Source organism: Onychostruthus taczanowskii, unplaced genomic scaffold, assembly GCF_017590055.1.
Source record: "Onychostruthus taczanowskii isolate IOZ18803 unplaced genomic scaffold, ASM1759005v1 scaffold8, whole genome shotgun sequence".
In the NCBI taxonomy this organism is placed as follows: Eukaryota; Metazoa; Chordata; class Aves; order Passeriformes; family Passeridae; genus Onychostruthus; species Onychostruthus taczanowskii.
The window spans coordinates 14,422,438-14,445,137 of record NW_024505892.1 but is presented as its reverse complement, the minus strand read 5'-3'; the positions used below and the strand labels follow the sequence as shown (position 1 = coordinate 14,445,137).

The 22,700-nt window shown below is 37.8% G+C and overlaps 1 protein-coding gene across 2 annotated transcripts in view; it reads right to left on the bottom strand.

Moving 5' to 3' along the window:
• The window catches only part of SYTL3 (synaptotagmin like 3), a 33,102-nt gene that overhangs the window by 4,957 nt on the left and 5,445 nt on the right, over positions 1–22,700 (bottom strand). The window contains exons 4-11 of one of the 2 annotated variants that reach the window (XM_041423917.1): positions 19,147–19,211; positions 16,522–16,573; positions 15,046–15,118; positions 14,064–14,136; positions 10,618–10,742; positions 6,963–7,106; positions 4,030–4,208; positions 1,803–1,905 (exon numbers count right to left, since the gene is read on the bottom strand). In XM_041423917.1, the coding sequence (XP_041279851.1) occupies positions 1,803–1,905; positions 4,030–4,208; positions 6,963–7,106; positions 10,618–10,742; positions 14,064–14,136; positions 15,046–15,118; positions 16,522–16,573; positions 19,147–19,211 (814 nt within the window). The remainder of the gene's footprint in view (positions 1–1,802; positions 1,906–4,029; positions 4,209–6,962; positions 7,107–10,617; positions 10,743–14,063; positions 14,137–15,045; positions 15,119–16,521; positions 16,574–19,146; positions 19,212–22,700) is intronic. The other variant, XM_041423918.1, reaches the window with a different exon arrangement.

Sequence of the window (22,700 nt, the reverse complement as noted above, 5' to 3'; positions counted from 1 at the left end):
ATGGTCTTGGGGGTTGTGGGTTATTTCTTTGCTTGGTTGGTTTGGCTTTTTGGGTGTGTGTGTTTAGTTTACATACATATACATATTTTTATATATATATATATCTATGTTTACACTCCCAGCAGAATGTGGCTGCTCTGGAAGCCAGTTCAAGAAGAAGACACCTAATGATGGTTCTTAAATTCTCATTCTGGTCAGTGGACATCTACTTAATGCAGTCAGCAGGGGCAAGGAAGTAATTCAGCTGATGACTAATGAAAGCCTTGATCCACTGTCCAAACATAGTTAGAGCCCTTTGAGGCATTGCTGGGTATCTAATACAGCCCCTGAGACTGGCAAACCCAGCCCACAGGTGACCTGCATGAAAAGCTGGGGGCAATGGCACAGGCAAGGAAATCAGTACCCATATTTAGGCTGCTGAATCACAAGCTGGGTGTGGGCTCTGTGGCTCATCACCCTGAGTCACCCTGGGCTCCAGTGACTCCCAAGAGCACTCACACAGCTCTCACACATGAAGCTACTTCCAAATTCAGGTGCCTTAACCTGCAGCTGAATCCCACCCAGTTGGATGTCAGTGTGATGACGGAGCTCACCTGAACTAGTGCTATGCACTTTTGACCATTTTTGATACTCTGGAAAAACTAATAATTAAACTATTTTTAAATATTTCCAAGTAAACACCTTTAGAATTTATGCAGCCAGCTCAGGCATGGCTCTCACTCTGCTTAATCACTTCTGCACAACTGTCATTAAAAAACTACTATAAAATTAGGACCAGTGATTTCAACTTCTGGCCATTTTTTCTGCCAATTTAAACCCTTATACAGCTTTGGGCTGTATAAGAATCACATACAATACAAAAATCCTTTTATGTTATTATCAAACTTTAACTATTGTCTTTACAAACACTTTGCTTCTTTCACTCACTATTGATTCTTGATGTTCACACACACCAAGAGCTGGGGATAACACTGAAAATTTTGTGTAGTTCAAGAAACAACACAAGTTTGCCTCTCCATTAACTTTGTGTCCTATCTCTTCCAAGATAATATATTACTGAAGCACTCATCATCTCATGTCCTGCTGCAGCCTGCCAAAGCACACACACAAAACAGTGTGTAGTGATCTGAGTACAGAAGTGGAGCTGGGGAAGCTGGGAACAAGCAAACTAAGGCAGGCTCTCCTGGCTGACAGTACTCAGCTTCATATTTAATGAAGTGACGGGGAAGTAAGAATAATGACTCCAGTTTCTTACACACAACTCTAACAAGGATGCAAGAAGCAATACTGAAAGGCATTAAGGAATTGAGAGCATAACTACTCTTCTCTGCTGGGATTATTACAAAGTACAAAGAAAGAGCCTGGCATCAGTTGCAGAGGGAAAAGGAAGGAGACGCTGTTTAGAGATGGTGGATTTCAGTTGGCACACAGTTAACTTAGAGAGACGCTTCCAGTGGCACTGACCAAAGGAGTACCACTTGAAAAGGATATTTGTGTAAAATTCCAACTGTTCTCCAATACACCCAGTTACTGAATGTACAAGAAAAAGTATATATGGAAGACATTTTGCTTTCACCACACGGTAAATCAGACCAATACTGGTATTCACTAAAAGTATTTTCATGGACAAAGGCAGACTTCTCTAATGTTGCAGCTCCAAAAGAAACTCTCTTTTATTTAGACTGAAAAACCATAATTTTAAAACTTATTTTCAGTGACTCCTACCCTATTAGGTCAGTTCAGAACTTGCAGGATTGTATCATGGAAATGCAAAGTTAGCGGCATGGGAGTGCAAACCATACCTTCAAAGTCTCATCAAACTCTGGATCCACTGTGCTCTTTTTGACAGCTGTCTTCCTCTTACTCCAAGGAGATTTATCAGGAAGCAAATAAACCTTCACATACCTTGGTGATAAAGATACATGGAAAGTGATCAGAAAGAGCAGGGAAGATCAAATGAAAAAACCAATTAGATGAGAGAAGATTTTTCTTAATTCTTAAACAACTTTATTGACTTTAAGTTCCTAAGTAATAAAATGGAAAAAAATTATTTATATATTTTCTCAATATCCTTGTGGGTATTCAGCTATCCTTGTGTACCATTCAGCTCATGTGTTTCAATTCCATTGTTTGGGAAGGGATTAAGATCTGAACAGCAATCCTGTTTTCATACTCTTGGTCTGTGATAAAACAGTCCCTAAAGAAGTCACCTTGTCAGTTGTACTGACAGCTTTATGATGAAAACAAAGAGCATATTATGTCCTCAAAGAAAAAAAAACAAACTCAATCAACTTTAGAATCACTACTAATCCCCCAACATTCAAGAAGGAAATCTCATCTTCACAACATCAGGTAAATAATACAGAATAACTCAGAGGTCTTACAAATGCTAATTATTCTAACAGCCACTAGAACAAAAATGGGAGATTGTTTCAAGGGCTCAAAACCGCCCTAATATTGATTCAAGAAAAACCAGCCAAAAAATATTTCTGGAAGCTGAGTTGGACCAACATCAAGCACCAATGATTCATAGGCGAAGTTTCTCAAGTGTAGGTCAAGTGAACACCCATACTAAAGTATTTCCCTTAATATCAGTTCAGTGGGCTGTACTTGTGTTATGGCTTCAAAACTAAAGAATTTCAGCAATAGAGAGTGCTTCTAGCCTGTCAGGGAAAGGAGCAGCTGTTTACATAATACAAAGCATTTTTAAACTGTACTTAAACATATTTCAGATATTATTATTTAAATGAATTTTAAAAGAGCCTCTTGATTAACTTACTGTGAAAATATAATCAGCTGTATCTCATATCACCAATGCAGAACTTACACATATTCCCTATTTTTTCCAAATTGATCCATAGGTAAACCTAGTTTTTAAAATATGCAGATACTAGATGATTTAGCCTCTTGTTCTATGAGCCCAGATAATTTTAATTAAAACATAGCCAGCCAGACTTCAAACCAGCAAATAAGCTAAATAATTAATCAGGTTTTAAATATAAGTTAAAAGCCTGCTTTTCAGCAAGCATGTCAAATAAGTGTGCTGTACTTTTTCATCTGGCTTGGAAACCAACAGAAGTATATAAATATATGCCCATAGAGAACATAAAATAATGTTTACTACACAGCACTTCCCACATTGCCTTTCAGGCTTCCTGCAACTGTTTGCCTGGCTTAATTACCAGGGGACTTAGAGAACCTTGACCCACTTCTGAAATGCTCCCAAACAGCCCTTCTCCACAGGCTGCTCTTCCAGCAAAGCACTGCTCATCACCAAGCCTGTCTTGATGAATATTCTCTGCAAGATCTGCACAAAATCCATTTCCTTTTAGGTGAAAGTGACTGCAAGTCCACAATTGCAATGTGGGCACTCAAATACTCAAACATTGAGACTGAGACAGCAGGGGCAAGAACAGGTAGTCAGGGACTCCACCTGGTGATTTTATGTCAGTGGTTACTGCACAGTCAGAGAGGACTCTTTAGTGATAAACAGAGAAATCACCAAGGCTTAATTATCCAACCAAAATTTTCTATGGCATGTTTCATGCACAGAAACATCTACTTCCTCTTACAATGCTGCAGAATTATTAAACAGCTTTAGATTTTAAAATATGTTGTAGAAACTGAAATGTTTACTTTTATCACAGAAGATGGAAGCATCCAAGTAGTATAGCAACCACCCAGTGACCCTCAATGGGTCAGCAGATGAATTAGAAACATGTTTCAGCCACAACTTAATAACTAAAAACTGATCAGCTGTTCCTGAGGCCCAAAGGTATTCACCAGCAACACACATACCCAACTGCCTGCTCACAGGCAGGGAAAGAATTCCTAGCAGAAAATGGTCATAATGGAAATAAGAATTGGTATGAAACCTATTTGTCTTGCAGTGTGTATCTGTGCAAAGGGTTGGAGTGTACGTTGGATGTTCTGAAGGTGCCAGTACAGCATTTCACTCAGAACATGTATAAGTATTGTAAAAACCAGAACATTTTCCTTATGTTTCTTCTTCTCCACATAAATACTTACGGGTTACACTTTTTCTTCTTCTCCTCTCCATAAGCCAGGTACTTGCATCCCTTGATGCAGATTTCCAAGATGCAAGCTCTGAAGTTGTACTTTAAGGCAAACTCTATTTCTCCTGTGATGTTAGCCTTGCCAAAATTGCCAGACTCCGTGCAAGTGCTGCTAAGGCTATACAAGCTCCCCTAAGAAAAGACAAATGTCTGGTAAAAGCAGCTTCAGATCAAACAGGACAAAACATTTCTTTCCCTCAGTAGTCAGTATTTTTACAGCTATCACTGTAAAGCTACTGCAAACCATGAAATTTAGGATAATCTGTACAAAATATTCCCTTGCTTCCATAACATGCCTGAAAATCACAACTGCAATTGTAATTCTACTGCTTTGCCCTCTTCTCTTCTCTCCAGTAAACTTCCTAGGCTGAGAAAATGCTTTCAGTAAATTCTGGATCTAGAAACTGTTTTCATATAAAACTGCTATGTTGCTTCCCATGAGAAAAATGGGTGAAGTGTCTGAAAGGGAATAAAAATACCCTCTGAAATCTAAAAACATTTTAAAAAACCCCATTGAATTAGACTGCTTTTAATACATAGTTCATAGTAGGGTATACTACCAGGAGATTTTGGTTCTACCATTATTAGAGGAAATTATTAGAGGAAATACCAAAGTGGTCTCTATATCCAGTAAATGCTTCACAAGGTGTCCCAATTCCATATAAAAATTATGTACTCTGTATTGCAGACCACTCAGAAGAGATTAAAACATGAATGCTTTCAGCTGTTGCATGTAGGTGCATAAAGATGTTCAGCCACTTTGTTCTCCCTTCGTTTACTTCCACCTTTGGGGCAAAGGTTTCGATGCTTTATATACGGTCCATCCACATATATAAAGAGCACTTGTGTCTAGCACTGACAGAAGGCAGGACACTGCAGAGCAGGAAGAGACCAATCCTTTGGGCGGCCCAGCCCAGACACAACTCTAGGGTGCTATCTTGCCTTCACTGTAACAAATTATCAACTCAGAACAGTTTGATCTCCATTAATTTATAATGCTATTCTTTAAGGTGAGCCCTAGAAACTTTTTACACAGCATTTGTCACGAAGGCACCACTGTTGTGATCAGTGTCCCAGCAACACTGCCCTAGATTGCTAAGATATCTGTGTTAGATCACTCCTCCTCCCGAAAATAAACACCAACCCACACAGGACTGGTTGACCAAGGAGTTCTGCATTGCACAACCCAGCAGCTACGAGTGCAAAGCAGTGTTTGCAAGATCATATCTCTCTTCTGTGGAGATGCTTCTCTTCCTTTGTACAGCATGCCAAATACTCATTTCACACCAAGGGATTTATTAGATTAAAGAGGCTATCTACTCTCTCTTTTCAGCTCTAAGCAACACACACACGTGTCAAAAGAAGGGTTAGAGTGCTTGCTGAGGAAGTCAAAGAAGGGTAAGAACTGTTTTGACCTGATGCTTGTTGCAAATAATGTTGCTCCCTGCATAAGAAGTGTATCAGTGTAATCAGTCTAACTTGCAGCTTTGTTCAGCTCTGCACTTTCATTCACTAACATATTTTTATTCACCAGACCAGAAAATGTTTATTTTCCACCAAAATCCATTATGGCAATGGAATACAAATAGAGTTTTGTCCTAAGATCATATGTCCCAACACAAAATTCTGTGAAAGTCCCTCATATGTATTCCACAGAACATCCTATTTATTTAGGAAGGCTGGACAGGTGTTATGATTAATGATGTTTGGACTGAATATCACTACATATGTCTCCCACCTGATCAGGCACCCCATACATTCTATGTGGAAATCACCACTTTAGGTTCAGTGAGCAGGGATTTAGCAATGACTTAAAGTATTGTACTTCTGCTGGCATGGCTGGAAGCAATGCATCTGATTTTCTGGAAGATACACTTTTTATGGAGTGGTCTTTAACATACAACAATTACCCACAAAGTGAAGTTCAGTGGAATTTGACCTCCACCTTTATCAGATAGTAGAAAATATTTCAGTTTTAAGACTGAGCTTTCTGTAGCCCAGCTCAAATAGTTGTCATTGGAATCACAAATGTAACACAAAACTGTTTTCCATTTATCAGCGTTATCACCTCAGACTCCCCAGTGCAATGAACTACAAGAGAGCACCTAGGTCCCTGTGTGTGTTTCTGCTTCTCTGTCAAGTGTGCAGCCTGGTTTAATTTTGATTCCCTAAGTCATTCCAGCTCCCTTCTTTACAAGATCAGTCGTGAATTCTTTGGATACTTCACCTTGCTTAGCCTCATCACTAATAGATAGAAATTAGCTTCCACAGTTAATCACAGAGGCTTTAAAACACTGTGCTGAATTCATTTATAATCAGCTTCCTTCTCTCTCATTTGCAGTATTCAAAATGCCATCCAACAGAGGATGATTCAATCTCAACCCTTAAGCCTATGAACTGCTCCCCTGGCTTCCATCACTGTCAGTTTCCTCTTCATTCACTGGCATTCTGACATTTGAATTTTCACTGACATTTCCAATACCACAGTTCTTGCAGACTGACAAAACCCTTCTGCTAAATGAAGCTTGAAGAGAAAAAGCCAGATACCAGGTGCGAAAGTACCACATTCACAATCCCAATCCTAATAATCAAATGGGAAGAATGTTAGCTGCATTTGCAAAATTCAGAAGTTTTTCTATCAATTATTCATTATCAGTGGATGATATAGCCATCAATTATCCATTATTAATTTGCCTTATGCTTCAAAAGGTTCACAGTGTTACTATGAGGACTGTGCCAAAGGCATCAGTCTTTCATCAGATACAAACTCAAGTGCAATTCTTCCTTCATTTTGTAACATAATCCAAAATGCACCAGCATTCTACAGAAGCTTTTATATCTGTTCCCTTTAAACACCTCTTCTGTTGTGTTTCACCTTTAACTTACATGTTTTCTGCCATCACAGAAAACGGTATCACTTGTGGGACTGGTTGTTATGTCTTCTTCCCCCTTGCAACTACTTTTGCTCTGAGTTTCACTGTCATATTGGGCCCCAGTGATGAGCTGTTGCAGACTGGGTGTACTTTTCATCTGTAAGAAATTCAGAAAGCAATTTGGGTTTTTTTCAAATTAAGAAAAATATCCTGATTCAAGAATAATATCAGAAGAAAACTCGGTAAATATCTACAACTGACTCTGATTAAGGTCATGCAGGTGGCACACCTTCAAAAATAATGTAGCAACTTAATTTAAATGTTGATTTGTAACTCTCTCAACCCAGTTAGTGGTACACTCATTATATTAATAATTTTTTTTAAATCAACATACCACCAGCTAATCTAAGGGTCACAACCACAGCAATTACTAACAGCAGTCTACTAATAACGCACCAAAAGTAGCAATATACTAATAAAAGTCCTTATTAGGCCTTAACAAAATGGTAATTTTGGAAGAAAATATACTCTTGCCTCCAAGAAATTAAAAACTGTATTTTGCAATATGCATGACACATGCACATATTTACCTATGCAAGAATGAACCTAAGTTGAAAGAGATTTGAAAATAGAAACAGACTGACAAGTTCCCTTCCGTTTGTTTATAGAAAAAGTTTAAATTCCCAAGGTGTTCTTGACTTTGCTTTGACTAAGTCCATTCACTTTTCCAATTTTCCCATGAAAACCCTGATAATTTCTGAGACAGTTTTAAATATATATATATATATATATATAAATAAATCAAAACTCCTTGAGTTCTCTCTTCAGCCACCTCTCTCTGTTACCAAGAACAACAGCCAATAGAATGAAGTGCCAAAATACAAATACATAGGGCTCGAAATAGGCTCAAAATATTGGTGTTTGTGGCACACTATTTCCTGGGGATAATACAATCTATGAAACGTATACTGACACCTCAATGGATAGGAAAAAGGCAAGGTAAGAAATTTTACAGGGCCAGTATCTAAGATAATAACTTATCTTAAAAAGTTGTGTAACAGATTACCTGAAAGACAAAAAAGAATACTGTGACTGAATCAATAGCAAGGATTAGGGCTTATTTGCACAAAGGAAACAAGAAATGTGAAAGAATCCCTCCTGCACAGCAGCAGACAGCACTAGACAATGAGGACAAGAGGTGAGATAACACAAGTGAGATTACTTCTGAAAAAAACAGCTTGTGCAAAATCTTAACCAGTCTATTATTACAACACACAGGAATTGTGATGTCTATTAAGTGCCCTGCCTTAAGAATAGATACAAGAATTAAGTCACCTTGTGAGAGGGAAACAGGCAAAATGTATTCAGAATACAGTCTCAAAAAAACCCCAAGTAAAACAAAAATAGTATTTCCTAGCAGAGAAAGTGTCTTCTGCTTTATAAAACCTGAAGCACGACCAATTTTCACTTGCTAACCAAAACAAACTGAAATACACTGAATTTTAGCTTCTACTTGGATCAGAATGACTTTGCTATTGTGCAGTGCAGAACGTACGAGTCTGACAAGGCAGCACAGCTACCAGTGCTACACTCAGCAGCAGGTGACACAAGCCCAGCCCAGCTCTAATGTCTGCTGCTGTTGCCACAGGAGAGGTATCCCACGGCTACCAAACTGCTCCCAAACGCGGCACATGCCTGCTTGTTCCCCCAGTGAGGCAGGGATAACTGCACTTCCCTTAGTAAAGTTAGGGATTCTAAAGATGAGAGGCTCTCAAAATCCAGATTTTACACTGGCTGGTACTTCTTGCCATTGGATTTGGTTTTTTCCACTAATACTGAGTTTAAGTATAATCTCTTCCAACTTTAATCCAAAGGAATCACGCTCTGCACACATCTCAAGTTTAGAAAACAAATTTAAGAAACAGATAGTGTCCTTGAGACTTAAATAGTACCCCAGACTGCAACACTGCACATTCAAACTTGTGGTTACAGTTACTACTTCACAGTCCTTCCTTAGAGAAAAGTACAGTTTCTAGGAGGAAAAGCCACTCTTCTGATTCATGCTCTGAAAATAAAAGTTCTTTCTGGGGTGAAAATCATAGCAAGTAAGATTTCAACATGATATTTTCTTATAAATATAATTAGTTGTTTGGCAAGTGTAATTTAAAACAAGTTCTGTCCCATAACTTAAGGCATAGTTCTAGCAAGGATGTAAACAGCTACCCTTTTTAAAGGAAAACAAAGTTGAAGGACATTCAAAATAAAAAAAAAAAAATCAACATTACTTCTTGCAAAACTAAAATTTTAGCTTAAATATAGTCCAATTGGTTCAAATGACTCAGAGAAATAGTGCTCTGGCACAGAAATATAGAAATCTATTTTTCAAAACTTGCAATGCAAAGCGTGGACATAAGTTCTAACTTTTTAAACAGGCAATTAAAAATCCACACAAATAATTTGGATTCTCCTACTAATTCATTTCTTAAGCCAAAGAATCCACATCCGTCTTTTAAACATGGCAGATTGTTTGTGATCAGCATGCAATGAAGCGTAGTCTGAATTCACATTGCCTCCAACTGTGATGTTTTTCAGTGCATTAGAAGGGCAGTACTTTGCCTGTGGAATAAAGCTAATACCAAAGTGTGGCCTGCCACAATGAAAGCAGCACTCACACAACCAAGAATTGTTGCCAATTCTATTGATAATTTAATTGCATACACAAATATCAGAACTAATTTCACAGAGTCCTCAGATGTTGTTGGGCCAATTCAAACTGCCCAGTCCAAGCAATTGGACATCCTGTCTCTTCCTTTTATCAGCACCTAACACTCCTGAGGAAAATGAAAAAGTGCACAAGGGAGCTGTGAGCAATGTGTGCCACAAGGTCTGGCCCAAAGCAAGGGCTTTTCTCAGCATCTAATCCAGGCACTTAGCAAACCACACTGACCTCATTCAGACTAACAAGGCAATTCAGTAAGTAACCACAATGTGGAAAACTGAGCATGGACAAAGTTCAGTCACTTAAGAGCTGAAAGTGTACAAAACAAAATCTTCAGTGTAACTCTAAAACAGAAATGTGAGATCATCTTCAGCCCTGCAAAATTTATAGGAAAACATTTGACTGGATTTTTCTCAAACTTCTCAAGAAAACACTGAAAGCTAGAGACTGTAACCAAAGCAAAAGGAAAAGGAAGGTTGCATAGCAACTAACAGCAGTGCATTCTCCCTGACAAGTTAAAAAATGCTCAGAAAACATCAGGATGGGTCTGGGATGGACATAGCTTGTCCTGTTCAGCAGCAAAAGAGGCTGGAAGAAGACAAGGCAGAGCATTTCCTTGCAGTCTAACAATCACATAGAGCAGGTATCAATTCAACCTCAAGGGAATCTGTGAGCAACTGTGAACAAAATGTCCCATCCTCGTCATCCTTCCCCCTCCCTTGCTAAAAATCTCAGTCTAACATTTCAACTCTGGGCTGACATCAGTTGTACAGAATTTGTGAAAAACCTTGTGAAGAATCAGAGTTCTGACCACAGTCAGTGAACATCAGCTATGTCCTGTTCATAAAATAAAAGAAAAATTCCACTGTGCACCCGATTGCTCTCACAAATGCATTTCACTCTGAAACAGCTCTTACAATTTAGAGACTGTGTATAATAATATGGATACCCTGCTTGTAATGTTGATTGCAGTGTCAGACTGGCTCCTTCTTTGCTCTCTTCTTTCCACATTCTTCCCATAATCTCTGGTTAGGACACATCTGTCAGCCATATCATTCTGGGACTTTGATATTTCTGAAGATAAAATAAAGAGAAAAGTCACTATAACGAACTTTGCAAGCAATCCTATAGATTTATAGGCTAATTCTGTAGCTTTCAAACTGTCATCCTGCACCTTCAGCATTGATCTCCTAAGAGTAAGAAGCAGCTGGGAAGACAAGTGGTTGTCATATTGTATATAATTATATTTTGTCTGCATAAAATCTTTCATGCTGTTTCAACTGGAAATTATACTCCTTGCTGCCTATCATTATAGCTGCTGCAAGGAATTGTAAGCCATCAAATACAGTTTCCTCTCAGAAGCAGCTACTGCAGTTCCTATGTATAGTTTGATTTGTAAAGCGGTTTGGTTCAGGATAAAAGCAAAATCATTACAACATAAAGCAACCTGACAATGAAAAGTAGAAAGCAGATCATATTGGAAAATATTTAGAAATGTATCCCAAAATATGGATGAAAGGAGAGATATTACATACTCTGGTCCCAAACCACACATAATTTTAAGAACCTGAATAGCCCTTATGACTTCAATAACATTACTCATATGGATAAGCTTATGTCCATACTTAAGCATCTTGTTGCATTAGCACTTCAGTAACATTTAGTTTATTAGCAAATAAATCTAGAGGATGATTGAACATCTGATGCCCCACTTTTCACTTCTTATTCCTCAGTGTACACTCAGAATTTTGCTTAAAGGGAAGGGCAGCACTCATCCATGATTTCTGAAGTTGAATATGAGCAGGCTTAACTGCAGATACTTCGTTGTCAATCCCAGATAGACTCTCACGAAGAATTAAAAATTTATAAGCAGCACAAGAAATAGCTATCATATGTTTAATTCATACAGAAGAAATAAACACTTCTCTCACAACATGAACCTCTGTGGAGAAACCTCAGACAGCAGACAATACAACATTACAGTATTCAAAACCAATGGCACTCAAGTGTGATTTTTAAAGACACTCTGGGTTAGTTTTGTTCTTAGCAGCAATCAGTCCTCAGATGTTTACTGTACTCTGTGTACACCATTAAGGCACCATGTGACCCATTCAAAGGCAGGCTCAATTAAGCCATCTCTGTAAATGAAACCAGGTTTTTAACATACACAATGAAATCAGAGATCATAAAAGAGACTGGAATTGAGAGTTCTAATGGAATAGATACAATCTGAGTGCCTTGAACAGCAGTAGAGGCAGAAACACCAGCCTTGCCCCACACTCTCTTACAAGGAACAGGTTACAGAACAGGTTATTGTGTGAGAAAACACAAATGTTCAGTTTTCATATCTATTCCTCTTTTGGCTTCTCTACCCAAATATCATTAAGACTGACACTCTCTCTAGCGCCAAGGGCAATTTTTCACTGCAAATAAAACTACAACCAGCAATTCATTTTACATTCACCAAAAGACCACCATTGCATTATAATCTCCTCTTGCTGCCAAGCCACACTGGAACAGGAGGTAGCAGCATAAAGGAGCAGACTGTACAATGGCAGCTTTGTGCTGCACGCGCCGATCCCTCGTTCCTGCTGCTCTCAGACACACACACACACTGGCTCCAGTGAGAGAGTCACAGGCAGAACGAGCTTCTCCACGTTTATTTACTGCAGTACACAAGAGCTGGGTGTGTTAAATACCTCTGCAAACCAGGACACTTCTATCTAGATAAGATACAGGGTACTAACTTTAGACACTCGTGATCAAAAACATTTATCAGCACAGTACCAGATTTCATTGAGAAGCCATATTGTCTGGAAAAGCTGCTTTCTTAAGTCAAGAAACCCAAGTCTGTAAGACTTCCTATACTTTTTAATTACTGACTTAAATGATTGCAACAGCCTGTTATTTTCTCCCAAATTAAACTGCTCCACAGTAACTGAGAATGAGAGACCTGAGTGGGGTTTCACCTGTAGCTGAACTGAACTGAGAACTTGCTTCCATCTCCCTCTGGAATGCCTGCTCTGCTCTTCTCCATCCCTGATAAGGCCCCTGATCACATGGACCAGCACTCTTTGTTGTACACATTCCAACATATTTTACCTTGATCCCATTTAACTCACTAAAACAGCAGAAAAGTACCTATGTGTTTTGTCTAGGTTAATGTTCTGCCCTTTAAAAGAGCTAAATCAGTTTCCAGAGGGTTCCAGATGCTAATTATAGCAGCATAATGCTCAAAACAGAGAAAAGAAAGATGTGAGTGGAGTAAAACCTTCCTTTTGGTAGCAGGAAAATAATAAATTAGTTTGCTGCAGTCCTGATAGTTTTTGCCAGTAACTCTGGGATATGGCCAGGTTTCAAACTAATGGAAAGTTGAATAAATTACACTTTGCATCCAGTTCTGTGCTGCCACTATTACTGTTTCCAAGGTCTTACACCACTGTTTGCTTCTCTTTAGGAGGAAATCACCATGTCTCTGCATAGCTTTAATATGTCTTCTCACAGACACAACATTAAATTTGCATAGTTCAAGGAAAATAGGTCTTTAGGATGGGTGGAAGAAGCTAAAGGATAGACCAAACAAGAACTAAAACAAGAGTTAGGGGGAAAGGCAGAAAGGCACTGAAGCCAGATTTGTTCATGTCTAATCTCACATGGGGGTTGTGTAAGTTGAAGTTAGTAAGAAAATACTAGTGTTTGTTCAAAGCCATGCAAATTTGCAAGCCCCTGTAATCTTCTAAAGGCTCAGAAGTTGTTTTCCTCTGGTCACTGATGCCTTTAATTTGTTTTTTACAAAGGCTGACTGTCCTCAGTGTAGTTAGCCTTAGAGGTACACACACAGTCTGCATCCCTAGGAACAGCAGGCAGTGTAAGAGAATGGAAGGAACCAAAAGCATCAGAAGGGAATAGGAGTTGTTAGGACTGGAAAGCACTTAGAAATGTACACTGAAAAATTCCACACAACTAGACTGAGAAAGAGGAAGTCCTCATGAATACTGCCAGTGAATGAAAATATTAAACTCCTGTTAAATGACAAACTCCTTAATCGGGTCAGCTGGGGTTTGGCCAGAAAACATGAAGATCAGAAATTGGTTATTACTCTAACATGAATTAAATATACTGCATCTGAACACCTGGTAAAGGAAAAGAAAAATTATACAGTCTTTTCACATCTTTAAAGAAAGGTGTTTGATATAATCCATTTATTTAACAACTGGCAGAATACTTAAGGAGAATTAGATTTCCTGTATTATTTTTCAGGTTGGCACAATTAATAGTTTCAGCCATTACTTGATAGCCTTTTTTTATAACAACCTCTTGGCCAACACTGTGGCCAAAAAATCGAAACGTTTGACTACATTATACTGGAATGCTAAGACAGTGAAAGCTACTTACTTTTCATATGTGCTGTGAGAGACAAAAACAAGTTTTCCACAGATTTATTAAACCTTTTAGACTCTCCAAGTTCCTGCAAATGTGAGATGCAAAGAGTAAGAAAACACAAAATATTTGTAATTTTAAAGTTCCCATGACTACATATCTACAGGCCACATAACAATCAGATGGTAAAGCTGCAGCCCTTTGCTCACTTCTGTAGACAAATACATCTGAGGACATACATTGACACAGTTGGAAATTACCACACTAAATGGACAAAGATGGAAAGTAATTTTTTCAGTTCCATGGTCTTTCACATATAAGAGGAACTCCACGCAGAAAGATCACAACATAAGTTCATAAAAACAGCTAATTACATTGCAGATTTGTGGTAAGGTATTCAATACTTTTATCTATTACTGAACAAAGTTTTCAACAAACTCTAGGTAAGTACTCAAGCATGTTTACAGAACTGCAATGGGCTTCAAAACCAGGGCCTGAGGATCCAGTCCAAAATTAAACAAAACAGTAATTTAGTGCAATTTCTGTGAATTTCAAGCCATGTTCTACTATTCTACCCACTAGAAACTGTAATGCAAAGCCAGCCATCAAATTCACTGTTTCCCACACAGTAATAAAAGTGACACATGACTACTGAATGTCACAGGAACATGGGATCCTTCAGGTTTGAGTGGAACTCAGATTTCAGTCCAGTCTTCCTGTGATGAGGCACCAAAACCAGATGCAACATTTTAAACTCAAGCAGAGTGGTTAACCACTTCCCTCAAAACCTGAAAACTAACTGAAAACAGCCCTCATAGCCTCTAAACTTTCTCTCTTAGTATCCATGCAGCATAAAAATAATGACAAAGTAGCAAAAGGCTGTATTTATATTGCAGAGGGATGTTACAGCAGTTATTTACCACATTTCTGTGGCTGACCTTTTCATTGAATGACATCCTAGGGGGTGCACTTATATGTATATTTTACAGATACATACATTTGCCATCACATTGGATCCTGCTGGTGATTCTGTGAAAGGAGGTGGAGTTGGAGGTACGACAGAAATTTTACTAGAAATTTAAGAGATAAAGAGCGCAACAATTAATATATGATACCAACAGATGAATAAATAAAGCATGTCCATGCACAGTATCTTCATTACCCATGTTTCCTACACTCTATGAAGGTCTGGGTCAACATCCTGTGTCTGTAAGAGTTGTAGCACAGGTTTATTGCCTGTTCTTAGAAATTAGGACTACCTTTCTACCATCTCAATCTTGGGGTGCTCCAAGTAAAATTATTAAATTAGAACTATCAAGAAGACCTAATTTAGGATAGGCTCCCTAGGCTTCTATATGGCTGGCAGTATCACAGCCTGTGTCCTGAATTCTAAAACAAAGTTGCTGTAAAATGCACCCCATCTCTTGTTCAGAGATGTTTTCAAAAAGCAGTCATCTTTATTTAGAATACTAAAAGGATCCTTCCTTGCCTGGGTTCAGAGCTGTTAAAGACCCTTTAAACATTCCTGCCATTCCATCTGTGGTAAACAGTCCTGGTCTGTGAAAAAAAAAAAAAAACCAAAATGGACTGATTCTGTTCTCACAACACAATCACAGATCCTAAGGTAGCTGGTGAATTTCCTTCTTGATTATTTTTTAATTTTTACCATATCCAGGTAAGATCTTATTAGGATCTTATCCAGCTGAATATAAGTTTCTTTCTTATGCAGCTGTGCCTTGCCAGACAATTATAATAAATTGAGACCATCTCTTCATATCTTATCTTACACAGGGCTTTTGGGGGTTTTTTGGTTGGTTTGGATTTTGGTAGTAGTTGTTGTTTGGTGTTGTAGTTTTTTGGTTTGGTTTATTTTAAGGCAGAGATCTCCTTTAATAACCTAATAGGCAGACAGTTACTTCATAATATATCACTGGTAATAAGTTAAGTATGGTCACGAATTGGCCTCTAGTCAAAGTATTTATTCACTGTAAACTAAACTTTTAAAATTTTTTAAAGTTTGGTAAGTGAAAGTGTCTAATTTCTTTCTACTACTTATTGTAAAACTATCATATCAGCAATATCTCCCATTGAACAAATAATGATGCTGTTATGACACCTAGTAAATAACTTTCATTTACAATAATTTAAAGTATTTTGAAAATTTAACAGCTAATTGTATAAATAATTAGGCAAAAAATATAAGCAGATAAAACAAAGATAATGCACGTCCCTTCATTTCAAGTAAGACACTATTACTCCAAACATGGTACTTACTCTCTGTTGTGAGACCTATTCTGTGGATTTCTGACAGCTGAAAGTAAAAATTTTTCTATGCTTTTATCATTTGAACTCCAAAAGTATTGATTATTTTTCATAATAAAGGAATACAAACTACTGGTTGGTTTATAACAAAAGATATCACCCACACAAATTCAGAGTGTCCCAGGACTGTTTGTCCTTTTATGAGTCTTACCTTAGATTTTGGTAAGATTCCAAGAGCTTTGCACCAACTGTTTCATGTCTGCCTATGAAGGAGGGAAAAAACAGACCATTTAGTAGCAACATCAGTTACTTATGCCTATGTAACACTTTTTAAAATCAGTGCCTTTCAGGAAGTGGCCTGTGTTTACAGAAGCTCATGCAAGTCAGGAATGAAGTCAATTCCCAACTAATGTATCAGCACACGTGCCAAGCAACACACAAGTCTCTCCTGCATCTCAAATCGTTCCATGATTTCACCCTCCCCTGTTGCAGGTGACACACTCAGATAAACTTCACAAATGCTAAGAACAATCACACAGAGATGCCAACATGCCCATTCCTAGGTTGCTAAGTGCTGTCGGCCTGCCAGGGTCCAGGAGGCAGGCAGTGCATGGGCCTACTGTGCTAAAGCACACTTCAGCCACAAAACTCAAACACTAAGGGAAGCCTGGAAATATCTACAAGAGCAGGCACATCGTCAGCCCTTGCAGCTCATGAAATTTTTTTTCACTCTTCCTACTAGAGACATGAACAATGATGAAAATGCTTGACTAGCTCACAAACATGAGTGAGACCCTTTGCTAAGAGCATCCCTGCAGGGAAATGGCAACCATGGCACATTCCTGAGCTGAGCAGCCACAACATGATGTGAAGACACCAAGGAGAAAGAGCTCCATCAGGCACGAACAGTGAAGACTCATAAAACTGTTGTTTGTTCCTGGGGGATCACAAATATAACAAATGGTAAACTGAAGTTATCTGGAGTGACTTTAACCACTAGTAATTCCTGATACAGTAAGCAGCATGCGATCCATGTTTTCCTGAAGGTGTCATTAATTATAACATTACTTATATAAAAGTAATAGACCTTAGCAGTGGTAGAAACAATAATCAGCTCATGGATGTTAGAATTTCCAGTCAGAACTTCTGAATTCTCTCTTATTGATAAAGAACATTTGCTATCTTAGATTTTAAATTGATTTGTCATGAAAAGTAATCTACCACTTTAATGAAAACATTAATCTCATTCTTTGGGTAGAAGATACAAAAAAAATTAATAAAAACCATAACAATGTGGGGTTTTTTTACTGCACAACATGAGAAATCTTCACTGTAAAATTGTTTTTTTCAGTTACACTTACTTTCTAGTGCTTACTTCAGTTTTGTTATATTTTCAAACCAAAAGAGGGCACTGTCCCTCCAGGATTGAAGATTCAAACAGAGCAGCCGTTATACAAAATTTGTCACTTTTAAAACTCCTTTAAGCAGTTGGTCTAATCAAAGGAACTAAACAAAACATTTCTCCCTGCAGGTTTATCTTCTGTACATCGTTAGCTCTTTGTGACTTCAACAGTATTACCATTAGATTAACTGAGCAAATGCTTCAAGAACCCACAAAGTCTTCATAATTCAAAGGGAGAACTGATTTATTTTGCTGGAAAAAGGGACAGTCAGTAACTTGCATTATGAGATTTGATATCCAAGAACAACATTTTCCAATAATAATATATTATTAATAGATTGATAAAACTACCAGCTTTATACTAGTTGAGAAGAATGAGAGGAAATTATTATCAATGGTTATTGGATGGAACTGTGTTTTAAAAAGATCAGTCAACTAACATGTTAAAATCAGAAATTTTGTTAGCTAGAATGGACTTCAGTGAAATCTTTCAAATTTTAAATTAATTATTTTAACAGGAAAACAAAACTTTAGTTTAGTTTCTTAATATGTTGCCTGCTGCCTTCCACAAACACCTACCACCCAAAATTTGCCTGATTATGCTCTTCCTTTTATAAAATTCTACCTATTCAAGCTTCCCAATAGAGATTTAAGGCCTAGTTCTTTCCTTTTTACCAACTACTCTTAAACACAGATGCAGATACTGGAAGTGAAACTGTATCATTTAACTACAGTCAGGCACAAAATTAAGCAGATGCCTATCTGAAGTGGCACTTCAAGGGAAAGAGGAAACAAATCTCCACCTTGCTAGTTATTGTAGGTGAAAACAAACACTAACTACTCCTTTGCTGGCAAAACACATACCCCATAGAACAATCCATGCACATCCTCTATAATTTCTTTTAGAACTTTGTATTTTTAATGACTCTGAAAAGACCCAGCACAAGGCAATGGCAAGTGAACTGGCTGAAGGTAATGAAACACTGTTTAGCTCTCTGTTAATTTATAGCTATAGATGGGAGTTTTTATTTCATTCTATCTTTTCTTTAAACTTTAGAACTTCCTCAGTCAAAGCAACTGAAGTTTAAACTTGGACAAATTATGAATGCAAGATCATTTTCTTCCATATCTTCTGTACATATAACACTTCTACATTAATTTCACATCACTGTATTTCTTAGAAGTCTTACATGCTCATTAATTCAAATGTACATGGCCAGCAACATTCTTCTTGTTTTTATTACTCCAACAAAATAAGTTATACTTTTAAATGCCTTCTGCTAATTTGTGTTCACGTTTTATTTACTGCACAGACAGGTGGACTGCATGGTAAAAGGGAAGAAACACTGGATACAGTGTCAGACTACATTTGGTGTTTCACTCAGATGACAACTACACATTACATATCAGTTTGTGACCTGTTCCTGTGATTACCTTCACCTGGATATTTCTTTGCTCGTTCCTCAAAGAACCATTCACCAGCCTTCACTTTCACATCTCTGGAAAACAATCAAAAGACATTCAAATCAAAATTTATGCAAGTGCATTTCTTCAAATATTCAGTTACCACGTAACAATCCAACATCCTTTATTAATTCTACCGTAAAACTAAGATTTCATGACTATTCAATCTATTCACTGGTTTTGCTGTGGGTCTGAAAAAAACATGGAGGGGAGGAATCCTTTGGGCACATTTGTTTTGGTTTTGTTGTGGGGGGAGGGTTTGTTTGATAGCATGTTTTCCTTTTTGCAGTGCAAGATTGCCATGGAAAGTGATACATGCTGCTCTGGCCATTGCTCTGAAGGCAGGAGAGTCCTGGGTGCACTCCAGTCTGCACAACCAACTTGCAAAGCAGCCCAGGCACTTGTGCTGACTGGGGAGCTGGCTGCTTACAGCTGCAGCCTCATCCGAGAAGTGAGTAATGTCCATGGTAGAGGACATGATTCCAAGCAGAACTCAGGATGGCTGCCAGGGAGCACTGAGCTCCCCAGCCCTGGCAGCACAGGGGTTTCATGGCCCATCTCTCCATTTTCTGGAGACTACCATCAGTTACATCGATGTCTTACAAAGGCACCAGGATCACAGGAACAGAAAATAGTGATTAGCAAGTACAAGATTGTATCAGATTAAATAGCTCTGTCACGATCAGATTTTCAGCAAATCTTACTCTTCCTGAAGCCTGCAACTTAAACTCGCCCGTTATTAAAGAGACAAAAAAAAATTCTCATCTAAATGTCTTGCTAATTTTTAGGGCATATAGAATATCTCCCTTATCAATTTTGTGATGCTTACTATAAGATGAAGTCTCACTGAAAAAATTTCCTCAGTGTAGGCACTGCTAAACTTTTTCTCTACTGTGTTGTTGATTTTCCTTTTATAAAATTAATCTCTTTATTACCACTCCCTCTGCCAAAATTGCTTGACACTGGCAGTAGCATACAAACAGTAAATTAATGTAGGGCTTACCTTCTTAAGAAAGCAAAACCTCTAAATACAAGAGCTAAAGTGATATCCACAAATGGGCAAGGCAACAAAACCTCTGGGTCTGCCATTTCACACCTCACCTTACTCTGCATCAAAACAAACTATAGGTAGGATGCTTTTGGTTCTGTCACTTGATTTTGAACTCTTTTAGGCATTTTAATTATATCTTTGTAAGTAGCGATGCAGACAATTACAAAAAAATCTACACCCATGTAGACTGTACAATTTATTTTCATACCTAACCATAGACCCTCGTGCATAACTGAACACAAATGAGTCTGAAAATTAGGTTGAAATAACTGAGACAGGATACTCACATATTTTGGATGGAGATCTGTTAAATAATAAATGTCTGAAATCTCTGTCTTCAAGGGCTTTGCATCGGTAGTGCCTTGATTTCCATACCACCCCAGACCTCCCTTTATACTATTCCCACCACCCCCTGGTTATCTTCCAGAGTTTCATCTCCACTTATGCACAGATCCATGTGATAATTGAATCTACTCACAGAAGTCCTGGACACGCCTTCCTTGGAGGTGTGCCAGGCCAGGCTGGATGGGTCTCTGAGCAACCTGGTCTAGTGAAAAGTGTCCCTGCCCATGGCAGGGTGGGTGAAACCCAGATATCTTTAAGGTTCTTTCCAACCCAAACCATTCTATGATAATTAGACCATGCACATAATAAAAATAGATCTGAAAATACCTTTTTCTTTTTGATAAAGAGTGCATTGAGTTTTGATATGACCAAAGCTAATAAAGAACCTTCATCAGGTAAAGTAGACTAACCTCATCCAAAACAAATGCCTTTCTAGACTCCTAGAACACAGGATTCCTTTGGAAAAAACCCCAACATGCTATACCAACTCCATTCACATAAGAGATGCCTCTTCCAGGTGAAAGATATAAATTGTATCAGTTCACAAGCTTTTCAAAATTCCTTATTTTGTAAGAAATACAATATTTGCCTATCCTGCATGCTCTTTCACTGGGGTGTTTAAGCACATTCCTTACAAACATGACCCCAGTGTCTAGGGGAGAACCTCCATAGTGCTACTGCTGCTGTTTGGTTCAGGAAAAAAATTACTTTAGTGATAAACAAGACCCAAAATTCCAGTTACTTGGAACTTAGAAATCAGCTCTTTACCTTTCTTAGCCATCCTATTTTCCCCTCACCAGGAAAAACAAAAGGGGCTGAGTACCATTTTTACCACATTGCTGTACTCCCTACCCCTTCTCGAGATTTGAAGCTTTGATGTAAAGCTCACTGAAGGCAATGGAAGAAGTCTGACTGAATTTAATTGATTTTACATCATGACTAAAGACCAAATGTTCTCACTCTTAACTACAAAGAGAAATTCAATGATAGCTGGCATATCCATCTGTATTAGCAAGATTACAAAAAAGGTAATTTCCTGAAGGAAAAGTAAAAAGGTCTTTTAGTTAATCTAAGTAATGTTTTCTTGGTTTTACCATTAAATACCTGGACAAGCTAATTAAATAATTAAGGGTATGCAGCACTACACAAAGTAGCTTAACAGCCAAGGACTCTCTGTAGGGGATTTCCACAGTGGCCACCAAATAACTGGAAACTAATTTAAAACAAGAGGAAGTGGGGAGGGTTATCTAGATAAGGATACTCAAAGTTAACTTTTGAATTTTCAGTTTAGTGCACGTAGTTTGAAACACAGCAAAACACACACACCGAAGTCCAGTAACTATTTTGTATCAAGTATAAATATTGCTGAACTACCTATTTTGCATATTAGTTGCTAAATAAACTGAAGATTCATAGAATATCTTGTTAGCAATAGTTTACAACTCGCTTCCAAAATATAAAAAGTTACTTCAAACTAGTACAAATTTGTTTTACTTGAGACCAAAACTTTGCCTTATACCTCCCTGTATTTTAATCTCATTTTGGCACCTGCAGAGGGAATGGAGTGGTGGATTCATCTTCTGTTGGCATAAAGTAAATTTTCATCCAAACCCTAATCCTTTCTACAGGGATATTTATCATCCAGCAGAGCTTTTGAATAATTTCCCATCATTCTATCATTCTTCACCTATGTATTGTTTTTCATCAAATGTGGAAATATATCTAAACCATTTTTCTTAGAAAGATTTCAATGAATAGAATGGACTATGAATGAGTATTTTGACATTAAAAAAAGTACCAGTACAGTAAAAGAAAGATTGTTTCCCGCATCCTGAAATACAAAAATATGATTTAGTAAAAGAAATAATCAACTCATTCAAAGTAAATAAATGTATACATCTGACCATACTTGAACAAATCCTAGTAATGTTATTCATTGGTTTTGCTGTTTAAAATGTTATGAAGCATGACTTCAAATTGTTTGTCAATCACATTTCTCACTCCAGTGGTCAGAGTCAGAAAACAACAATGAGGAAATTGTCAAGAAATTGGCTATACTACATCAAAGCACAGCACCTTCAGCAGGTTGTGAGGAAGCACTGGTTCAATATTGAGTAGGGGAAGGAGC